Here is a 12,387-nt window from a genome sequence, read left to right as displayed (position 1 = left end):
CTAAACACTTCACATTCTTTGTCATTTAATCTCTCTAAAAACTATGTTAATCACTTATATTAGGAGGAAATTCATGTCTAGAGTTAAGTAATTTATGCAAGATAACACAATTTATAAAATGTAGAGGAGGGAGTTAAATACAAGCAGCCTAACCCCAGTGCCTAACCCTTCTGCTATATTCTACCACACTTAATCTTTCTCCCATGAGAACTGGGCAATTCAAATGACAATTCTTTTATTTCTAAAAATACCTATAAACCTCACAGCTGTCAGTATAGTTCAGCCCTGCTCTTTTTCAGTAGCATCTATTATTGGAATATCAGAACTCAGTATTCCATAAGGGGGCCACAGAAGTATTCCCTCCATTTTGCAAATGGGACAGATTCATTCTGTGCTTTTCCTCCTATGAACCTTTTCCCACTGCTAGGAGAAAAACAGTCCTCTTAGAACTTATGCATAGACTTACTCGTCTCAGTAAAATCATTTTATTTTCCTTCTGAAAGACAGATAATGTTATAGGAGACCAAGTATAAGTAAAGCTTATATTTATCTGGGTTCTACATAAAGCCTTATGTCTTTAATTGGTATTGTTTCTTATTGATGACATGTGAGGAAATCTAGCCAATATAATTTTGATTTATTCTTAAAAACTTGAAACATTTTATAAGAATAAAGATGATATTTTACAAAATATAATAATGTTGTGTATTTTGTAAAATATCATCATTCAATAGGCTGATATTCTTTGAATTACTCTTTAATACTTATATTTATAGGACACTATAAAATTAAAATGTGGGATTTATTTATCTATTCACAGTACCTGATGATGTGTTTGCACAAAATTATATATGGAAAGGCTCTTACAATTTCAAAGGAAGGAAACAACCCATGACCTTGACAGTGACTAGTTTCAATGCTTCTACTGGGAGAGTTAATGCTACCCTGAGCAATAGCAACATGGAACTTCTGCTTTCAGGTATTGCATTAAAAAAAAAAAGCAACAAAAATAGTGCCTTCATGCTCTCATTTTATTATGCCTTCATCATTCTAGTAATGATTTTATACTGTGAATTAATTGAAATATTTGTTTATTATGACATCCATAATTTTTTTTCAGAAATAAGCCTCTCTGGCTTTTGGATTGATAAGTGAATATTATTATACAAAAATAAAACTCTTCAGCTTTGAAGTTAAATTTCTTCAAGAATTTTTTTGTTGTTGAAATAAACTATTATGTGTTAGAATAGAATTCTTACTTTTAAATATGAAATACTTATATTTGATATTGCAAATATGAGAAATAGATATATATCTATATATAGCAAATGTCTTGGCTATATAGTTATTCAGTATAATTATTAATATTTTTGGTAAGAATAAAATGAAAAATAATGTAATAATCACTGATTTTGTAAATTTTAGAAGAAATATTGAGCATTGTTTTATATTATTGAATGATCCTGCATTAAACTTACTAAAGAGTATTAGAAGTTTTAAGGGAAGGTACCAGGGATTGAAGTCAGGGCACTCAGCCTCTGAGTCACATCCCTAGCCCTATTTTGTATTTTATTTAGAGACAGGGTCCCACTGAGTTGCTTAGCACCTTGCCATGGCTGAGGCTGGCTTTGAACTGGCGATCCTCCTGTCTCAGCCTCCAGAGCAGCTGGGATTATAAGCATGTACCACCACGTCCGGCTGAATTTAGTGTTATATTTTTCAAAATATACACAATTGTATAATATCAATGGAAAAAACTTTATATAACTGAGAAAATGCATTTAAGTTATGATTATTTACCTTTGAAATCTAAATGGTTTTTCTTTACTTTCTATAAATGTTAGCCAAATGAAAGGTATTATTTTTTACAATGTAGAAAAACTTCAAAATAAATCCCTACAAATAATGAGGAACAAGCAGAAAATGTTTGATTGACTTAATTAGAATTTGCTTATTGTCTTCACACAAAATAATTATAAAAATTTTCCAGTGATATTTTTGTTGAGAAATTTAATTATGTCCTCTTTTTATTTCTTGCAATTTACTTTGGGTCAAATTTTGCATATCTTATTTTTGTATGCCCAGAATATTCTAATGGTGCCTTATCTGTAGTTAAATGATAAGGGGAGTCAATGAATAGAGTAAAAATTGAAGTAAATGTTAATCATGAAATTTTTATCTAGTCTTATTTTCTTTTATTCTCCAAATGTATTTATATTGCAGATCATTCTCAATTTTAGGATACTCACTCTGTAAAAGAAATTGTATATATTATGCCATTAGTTCTATTATTCTCTTGGACTAAAAATCCTGCTAAATTTTCAAAACCTAGCTCAGACATTCTTTTTCTTCCTAAGTATTTCCTTAAATAAGTATCTGCTTCAGTGTGGAATGGTCAGTCTCTCTTCTGGTCTTTTATTTATTATATTCTCTCATGTGTTTTACTTACTTGTGTAACTTACTTACACCTCCTACTTTATTGAAAAATCTTAAGTTTAGGAAAAACAAATATTCATATTTGTGGCTCCAGCAGCACCTAGAACATTCACAGTGTTAGCACCTAACTAAGTATTAACAAAAATGGGAATTTTAACTTCCGGTTTGTGCTCTTACTAATTTGATTAGGGAAAGAAATCACTTTGTTTGCAATATCATGGAATTATGTTGCTATAAATAAAGATATTTATCTTTAGTAGCCAAGGTAATTCATACCTCATAGAGAAGACTTAAGTTGATATTTCAACTGAAAGAGAGATCAATATATATTGCAGTATTTAAGGAAAGCACCATGTGTGAAGCCATCTTTGACTTGGGACTTGTTTTATTTCTTTTCCTATCACATATCTTACATGATATACTTAAGGAGTAGTAAATAGTGAAGTGAAGAATAACTATTTATAAAATTAAGTATACTAAGATGTCCATGCATTTCACAGGTATATATAAAAGTCAGGAAGCTCGGCTAATGTTACACATATATCTTATTAAAGTACCAGCTCATGCTTCTGTGAAGAAAATGAAGGAGGAAAATTGGGCCATGGATGGCTTTGTAAGTATTTTTAAAAATTCTGCTGATTTTAATTAATTTATAGTTTGTCCAGGAAAAAATGAATTTTGTAAATTTAGCTCACTGTGAACATATTTATACATACACATATTGATAAGTACAAGTATTTAATATTCTAAAGTATCAAGCCTATGATTATTGAATTCTGACATGTTTGCATACTTTTGTAATGTATTCATCGATCGCATCAAATATATTCTGGCTATAGTCTATAGTCTGATAAATAAATCTGGATCAAATCTAATTCATTCTTTTGAACCAATATGTGAGGCATATGCAATGTATTTACAAAATGTATAAGAAAATTAAGTATGTCCATTAAGTTGAATTATGAACTTAGAATATTTTATAAAATAGTCCATGAAGAGCAACTTATGTAAGCTGCTTCCTGTAAGGCGATAGTTACTGTAGGTTTACGATTCAGTCATTTATGTGAATGGGATGTTCTCAATTGATAGTTGAAAGCATTAAGTAATATATTAACACACTGGGCAGGCATCTTTGTTGAAGAATAATCATGAATATCAGACCATATTTTCAAATACCAAGCCTTATTTTACAAGGAAGATACAATGATAAAAATAAAATATTCAGTTATAGGCTCCAGTAAGTTTGATTCCCAAGGAAAAAGTTGTCCATCCTCTTTCACTATTCTGTACCATTACTTGTGGAATTGGAAAGGAACCTAAGTTATAAGTATGCTAAGATTGTTTAATTATATTATTTCATATAGGAAATAAAAATGAATTCATTTATTAAAGTATTAGAGTTTGAATTATTATATTTAGAAGTATTTAATTTAAAAAAATGACCATGACCAGAACAAAATGTCTAGTGATAATAAATCACTTATGAATACCAGTTGTCCATAGGTAATTTGGTATTCTTTGATTTTTAGGGTAGAGATTAAAATTTCTTACTACTTTTATGGAAACACCCATGATTTAAGTAACTAATTGCCACTAATTAGCACAAATTTCAGGATATATTCACATTACTTGTTAGTTTTCAGGATCATTGAAATATATTAATTTCTGTTTTACTAAAGAGATCAAATGACATTATACGTATGAAGTTTTTTAAATATAAGACTTTATACACATTTAAAAAACACATAGTAGTCAGCATTTACAGCATTGGATACAGCCAGAATATTTCAGGGTCAAACAACAATAAGTATTTAGTTCTTTCTCATCTATCTGGGTTCACTATGAGAGATCTATACTTGGGCTGTGGTATTGAGTTTATATGGGCTCACTCCAGTGACTCTTTCTGGGGCTAAGGCTAGAGGGGCAGCAGCCATCTGGAGCATGTTTCAAGAAATCAGAAGCTCACAGGAGAACAAGAGGATCTGAAGTAAGCTCTATGGTTTTGAAATAAATATATTGACATATGTTTCTTTATTTACAGTTTAATTTAGATATTCACATGGCCTATGTTCATCTCTGTAAAGTACACAATTCAGTGGTCATAAGAATATTGACGATTACATGCATCCATAAGTATGATGATTTTAGAGTAATTTCATCACCTTAAAAAGAAACCCACACCTTTGCTATTACCCCAACCCTCATTCTCACTCTACCCTGAGCAATATATTTTATACCTCTATATACTCCCTTTTTCTGGACTTTTATATGAACAAAGTCATATAATATGTGGGCTTTTGTGACTAGCATCTTTTACTTAGTGTAATGGAAAATATCCTCAATGGTTTAGGTCAACAACTGACCTATGCTCAGCCATTTACATGTCCTTGGCTAAAGCAGGCCACAGTGTACACTTTCTGTGAAGGTGTTGGGGTAGGACGAATGAATGTACCATGAGAGGAGTAACCTAATTTACAAAGAACAGTGTTATTATATTTTATTTTTAAATTTACCATTTACCTCACTCTTGTTTATCATATTAATGCCATTTTTTGGACAATAGGCTTCTTAGCCTATGAGAGATCTATACTCCTAAGTCATTATATTAACAATTAATCCCCTTTTTTCAATATCATAGTTACTTAAATTGGAAATTTTACTTTCCTTTTTATAATGGAGAATTTAGCACAATGTGTCATTTTACTTAGGAGGGAAAGGATTGAAGAAAGGAACATTGGATAATATTCATTTCAGAATAAAATTGGGCATTTATTAATACCAGAAAAATATAGCCATAGCTAGTCTTCATATTTAATCAGACTTTCAAATTTATTTAGGTTTCTGCTGAGCCTGATGGAGCTACTTATGTATTTCAAGGATTTATTCAAGGCAAAGATTATGGGCAATTTGGACTACAAAGACTGGGTAATGTATTAATTTTGGTTTTCATGTAGTTCCTTTATTACCCTAGACAGCATGAGAAAACAGAGTAGACTTTATATGTTAGGCATACTTACTATATTTTGAATTCTGCATTGTCAGAATTGATACATTTGATAGCATTTTTTTTACAATAATCACTTTCCTCAAAATGTCAGTTCTGTATGTAACAACTCTGTATGATGTTTAGCTTTTCATCATATTTCTAATAAATATGACAAACTGTCTAGCCCTTAAGCAAGTAAAAATAAGAAAAAATAATATAGAAATGAAGTAAATATTAAACTGTAAATTATTTCATCTTATCTCATGAGAACTATACTACTTCTTTTCAGTTTGAATATTGTTACAATTTTCTTACTCCTCTGAAAACATAGTACCTTTGTGAGAAACTTGAGTAAATATGTAATTTTTTTTGATGAGAGGCACAAATTTTTAGCATCCTCATTTCAAACTCTTCTAATATGTGGGTAAACATTTAATAGTCTTCTTAGAATATGTTTATAAATATAACTTCTGGTGTATACCTTTCCAAAAATCTACTGTCTCCCATTACTACACTATGGTATAGATACATAAAAATTGATTCAGTCTCTAAAAGCTACTGTTTAACATTCATCTTTAAAAAAATCATTGCTTTGAAATTTTCATAAATATACTGATTCATTGGAGAAACAAGATATAGAAAAAGGTATTAATGTTTTGGTAATACAGACAAAGTTATGTCTTAGTTGAAAAGGAAATTCAGTTTTCTCTAAATGAATGATAATAATAAGCCATACCACATAATGTTTTACTTAATTTTTTTTTCTTTTAAAAACAGCCTAAAACATTCATTAATACAGCTCATTAACACAGTTGTGTCATTGAATGTAATACATTTTCATTTAATATCCCCTAAAGTGTCTCAAACACTGCATGTCTAAAACAGAACCTTTAAAACGGAGCTTTTAGTCTTGAAAAAGAGCTGTTAGCTATTTGCTCTTTTCCCTCCCTGTGCCAACATGTTGACAAGTCTGATTTTTCTCACTTCCCAACTCAAGCAATGCCATTGCCATTTGCTTATCTTGAAGTAGAAAAATCAGTTCTGTGTCATCTTACTTGTGCCATCCACACAAACAACTTACGTTTTTGACTATGAAATGTTACCAAATCTATCTTTTCGTGTCTTCCTAATGCCCTGGTTCAAATCTTAATTTCCTTTTTAAATATGGGTTTTTGCTATGACCTTCTAGCTGCAGTTGCTTCCAGTTTGCCTTCCTTCATGTCCACATCACCACAGTCACTCCTTTAATTCCTGTATCTTATCACTGGATCCTTCATTTCTAAACACCATTAGTCATCCCTCAGTGAGGTGAATAGCAACTTGGAGCTCCTCAGCATTTTCCTTTCCAGCCTGGCCCAGTGGAACATGCCTGTAATTCCAGAGGCTGGGGAGGCTGGGGCAGGAGGATTGCAAGTTCAAAGCCAGCCTCAACAATGTAGTGAGGCCCTGTTTTAAAATAATAATAAAAATAATAATAATAATAAATTGTTTTAAAAAAAGCTCAGTTGTTCAACTCCCTGGGTTCAATTCCCAGTACCAAGAAAAAATAAATAAATATAAAGGAATATTTCTTCCCTCTCAGAGGCAAGCTATGGCTTCTTAGTTTAACCTTCTTTCTCCTACTACAAGTCAGTGTTTGTTCTGTAGATATACCATCATCTTCCCATGTCTCTTTATATGCTGCTGCTGCTTCCTTCTCTATTGGTTGTTCTACTTTTTCTTCAAGGCCAAACCTACATTGCATGTCCTCTAAATGTGCTGTGTGGCTTATCTAAAGCACTTCCCTTTCTAAAGCACATGACCATGAGTTCAGACTCGATGTATGTATACACCTTTTCTTTCTAAAGCACATTGACCATTAATTCATACTTGACATATACAATGTCTCCATAAGTCTTCCCACTAATATATGAACTCAGTTCAAGGGCACTACTTAATTTTTAGTTTATATCCTTCCCTTAAAAAATACCTATACATTGTAGGCATTGTGCAAAAATGTGTGGAAATGAGTTGAAGATGTTTCAAGAATTGTTTTTGTTTACTATGCATATTTCAGAATAGATATTTTGAGGATGGAAGGAATTAAATGACTTATAAAAGGAGAAATGAATTATAACATTGAGTTGTTTCTGTGTTTTTTATTTTTTGTACTTTGTAGGACTAAATATGTCAGAAGGTTCAAATTCCTCAAATCAGCCTCATGGTACAAATAGTAGTTCTGTGGCCATTGCTATTCTTGTGCCTTTTTTTGCACTTATTTTTGCAGGATTTGGATTTTATCTTTATAAACAAAGGTAAGTCAATTGATTTTTAACTACCAAATGCTCCAAAAATCTCATTATATCCATTGCTTAGTTTAAATCCTAATTTCCTTTTGTTTTTTCTGTTGTTGAAATCTGTGTGCCAACTATTGCTACAGTTGTTGGAAACCTTATTTCCCTAGCCCACGCCTGCAATTCTACATACACATTACAAAGATTGCTCTGTTAAATTGTATAAGCATTCAACCTAACTCTTACTCATTTTCCTGTCAGTTTCCTGGTATAGAACTAATTATGCAAGTTATTTTTACATTATCCATAATGAGACTTTAGAGATAGAAAATCTAGGTTAAGGTTTAAATTGAAGAGGTGATATCTGCTGCCAGATTTATTTAGAGAACTAGGAAGAAGATTTTGTCCAGACCTCTTTGTTCGCAAGACAATACTGACTGATTTTACCTGAGTAGACAGCTGATAAAATTCTCTAATCCTCTCATTGCCTCCTATTGCTTGTAAAAATTAGGCAGTTAATGCTATATTTGTGAGAGTGTATGGCTATAAATATTATTAGTAAGTCCTGCTTACCTGTCAAGTACCAAATTCTGGTAAGTGGTTTTAGTATATTATTCTCCACTATTTGGGACAACTATTTATCAAGGAGAAAATATAGGTAACCAGATAATTTGATTAATATTATCTAAACGCATTTTTTCCAAAATAATGTTTTAATTATATTTCAGTATGTAATATCTAAGAATTATATAATTATAAATTACAAGCTGTTAATGTCTGATCAATATCAGAGTATATTTGTAGATAAAGAAAAATCATTACTAAATTTATTTATATAAAAAAAAGTTATGCCAGCTTTTTACTGTTGTTGTAAAATACATGTAGCATATATGCTTACCAGTTGGACCATGTTTCAGTGTACGATTTGGTGGCATTGAGTACATTTTCAGTGTCCTGCTGCCATCAACACTATGTATTTCCAGAACATTTTCATTACTAGAGAAAGAAACTATACACTCAATGAGCAGTCACTCCCTGTTTCTGTTACCTCAAACTTCAGCCATCTGCAACACTCTTATTGGCTTGCTTATTATAGGTTTTTCATATGAATGGACTTATACAATGTGTTACGTTTTGTGTCAGCCTTCTTAAATGTAGCAAAATATTTTTTAAGTTTAATTCATTTGATAGCATGCATCAGTATTTCATGCCTTTATGTGGCTGAATGATTGATGTACCATTGTATGAATACATTGTTTTGTGTGAATATGTCCATACCTTGGGTCCTTCTACATTATGAATTGTGCTGCTATAAATATTTCTGTATAACTTTTTGTTTGAACATGTGTTTTATATTCTTTTGGCTATATGTCCAAAAATGTGATAATTGGGTCATATGGTATGCCTGCTTTTGTTTCATGACAAATGTCAGCAAATTACACATTGAGATGTGGGAAAGATAAACTCGAAACAAGCAAATGTAATGTGGGAGAAATAAAGAACTGAAGAGGAAATTCCAGACAAGTAATTTACACAAGCCAGCCTAGTAGACTCCATGTGTTTTATAACTTAAAGACAAATGTTTAATTATCATAACTCTTTAGAAACTGTTTTTATGACATTCATATCAGTATTAATTTCTTTTTTGATTTTTTAATTTATTAACAACATTTTCCCTTCTTTTTTGTCCACATTTTTTTAAGTTGGTGCATTATAGTTGTACATAAAGATGGGACTCTTTGTTACATATCCATACAGGCACACAATATATAACAATGTAATTTGGCCAATATCACTCCCCAGGACTTTTCTCTACCCTCTCCACCTCCCTCCCACTAGGCCCTTTGTTCTGCTGATCTTCCTTTGATTTTCATGAGTTCCTTGTTTGCCCCCCACACACCACCTTTCGTTTCCTTTTTCTTCACTAGCTTCCACGTATGAGAGAAAACATGTGACAGTTGATCTTCTGATTTTGGCTCATTCTACTTAACACAATGGTCTCTAGTTCCATCCATGTTCCTACAGATGACATAATTTCATTTTCCTTTATGACAGAATAGAACTTTATTATGTGTGTCTGTGATATATATATATATATATCATATATTCTTTATTCATTCATCCATTGATGGGCACCTAGACTGGTTCCATAGTTTGGTTACTGTGAATTATGCTGCTATAAACATAGGTATGCATGTATCACTATAGTATGATGACTTTAAATCCTTAATATAAATACCAAGGAATGACATAGCTGAATCAGATGGTGGATCCATGCCTAGTCTTTTGAGAAATTTCCATAGTAGATGTGCTAATCCCATCAACAGTATAAAAGTATTCCTTTTTCTCCATATCATCTCTAACATTTTTTATTTGTATTCTTAATGAGTGACATCTTGACTGAGTTGAAATCTCAGTATAGTTTTGATTTGCATCTAATGTATATAATTTTAAAAATCAAATTATTTGGTTTTCTGGATACTCCTTCCCAAAGTAGGCCTTAGTACAAGTTGCCTATTCTTTACAGAATTCCCTTCTCATTATTAGTGCAAAACTTCAGGACATGAAGGATTAAATTTTACCTCTTAGAGACTTATTTTCTAATTACCTGTTCTAAAGTGGCTCCTACTTATATTTTATCACATCAATCATTTTTCTTTGCATCATAACAATTCTCATAACAACTTGTTTTTCTTGTTTTGTTTATTTTAAATTTATCCATTTTTCTCTAACACTACATTATAAAAGCTATGAGAGTAATAGCTTTATCTGCTGTTTAAATAATGCTCTATACCCAGTGCCTAGAATGAATACCCAGCAGATAATAGATGCCCTGTAATATTTGATGAGTAAATGAGGAAATGGTAATGAGTTTTAAATTCATCATGATAATTTATTTTATTATGCAAAATTTATAATATTAAGTTTGTATTTCACAAGAAAATTTAGAGTGGTCATAATATGATTTATTATATGATTTACACTGGTGCTATACATAAATATTTGTTGAATGTAAATCATAAAAGCCATTCAGGATTTAAAAGGCTAAGTTGTTGAGTTTGATTTATTATGATTTTTTAATTAATACTTTCAAATGATATTATCCAACAACAATGAAAACTCAAATACATTATGTTTGAGTCCTACTCTGCTGTTTCTGAAAGAAAGTTAACACAATTAATTGATGCTTTCATCAACAGGACTGCACCCAAAACACAGTACACAGGCTGCTCAGTTCATGAAAACAACAATGGCCAAGCAGCTTTTGAAAACCCCATGTATGACACCAATGCCAAATCAGTGGAAGGGAAGGCGGTACGATTCGATCCCAACTTGAACACGGTTTGCACAATGGTATAACGTGGCAACTCTTGGCCTTCTTCAGAATCTTGGAAATCGACACACAAAACAGTGCACATTTAGTTCACTGCTAAACAAAGCACACTTTTCAGGACTTGCTGGGTCACCTTTTCCTGAGGAATGATACAGAAGAGTGTTTTTTCATAAACTGGATCATAATTCTTCTTCATGTTTACCATGGAGAGTTTTACAGAAATTTCAGCTGCACTCTGAGAGTGCTTACTCACAGTTTATTTGCTTTTTTTAAAAAGGAGATTATTCTAAAACATAAACTTATTTGCATATATTGGAGGAGCATCCACTATCAGTATTTCTGTGCTTTATAAACTATATTAGAGGGACTGGGTTACAAAAAAAAAAAAAGATATAGGGTAGAAAATAAGAGCTATACTTACAAGAGTCAATAGATCACTGACTTAACTGTCATGAGCTCCATCACACCCGTAAGTCTGTACTGCATACCACAATATCCACTTCTCATTCCTGTTAATGGAGGCATTGTTTTCCTTATCTTCATGGTTATTTAAGATTGAGTCATGCCTTTAAATGTTTATGAGCTAATTTATGGCACAGGAGAGATCAGGTTGTCCATAGGGATTTGACCAGTTTTGTTCTTTGATATCATATTGCTATTGTTCTTTTGAGACTAGTGGTCATAGGTTTTGCAGATGGCAAGGTCCTTGTGCTACCTTCTCAATTTCCTTTTTATGGAATAACGAGTTTTATTCAGTGAGCCATGGGGTAGTGTCTTCAGTGTTTTTTCGTCAAGAAACCATTTTGACTGACAAAAATTACCTATGAAGATGATTATTTTGCAGTTATCTGAGATTTAAAACTTATTCCCATTTTCTACCAACCTTTCCAATGTTTTTGAAAGACCAAATAGCATCCACTAATAATCTCTTGTATTTAATTTATGGTATGTCTGCATATCCTTCCAGTCAACCCTTTAAATATAACATTTTGACACTTTTAGATTTCTAACAAAGAGTTAGAAATATACTTTGTTTTTTTAGCCCCTTAGCATAAGATTGAAGGAAAGAGCAATCTTTCAAATCATCAATATAAATTTGTTTCCTTAACTTGTGCATTTATCAAATTTTCACATATTTTGAAATTTCTATACCCTTATTCTTTGAAAAGCAGGTTTCAGATACAACAGGTTTCTTCCATTGTCAGATTGAGATACATCATTGTAAGTTATTGGTGGCTCATATACAGACTATATCATATAGCAGTGCCAGCATTTTTATTTATTAGTTCATTGTCTTCCTTTTTAGCATGTTTCACTTCATTGAATAAAATTGTGTACCCAGTGTGAACTCTCTGTTG

The 12,387-nt window shown here is 31.6% G+C and overlaps 1 protein-coding gene across 3 annotated transcripts in view; it reads left to right on the top strand.

The window, feature by feature from the left end:
- Positions 1-11,055, top strand: part of CSMD3 (CUB and Sushi multiple domains 3) — a gene marked incomplete at both ends in the record, with an annotated part of 1,157,568 nt that extends 1,146,513 nt beyond the window's left edge. For all 3 annotated transcript variants that reach the window (XM_081266797.1, XM_081266796.1, XM_081266795.1), the window contains 5 exons: positions 821-979; positions 2,937-3,049; positions 5,274-5,361; positions 7,581-7,716; positions 10,896-11,055. In XM_081266797.1, the coding sequence (XP_081122923.1) occupies positions 821-979; positions 2,937-3,049; positions 5,274-5,361; positions 7,581-7,716; positions 10,896-11,055 (656 nt within the window). The remainder of the gene's footprint in view (positions 1-820; positions 980-2,936; positions 3,050-5,273; positions 5,362-7,580; positions 7,717-10,895) is intronic.
- Positions 11,056-12,387: the final 1,332 nt, after the last annotated feature.

Source organism: Spermophilus citellus, assembly GCF_964194105.1.
Source record: "Spermophilus citellus genome assembly, chromosome: 14".
Classification (NCBI taxonomy): domain Eukaryota; kingdom Metazoa; phylum Chordata; class Mammalia; order Rodentia; family Sciuridae; genus Spermophilus; species Spermophilus citellus.
The sequence above is the reverse complement of the archived record's forward strand: the minus strand, read 5'-3'. Positions and strand labels throughout refer to the sequence as shown.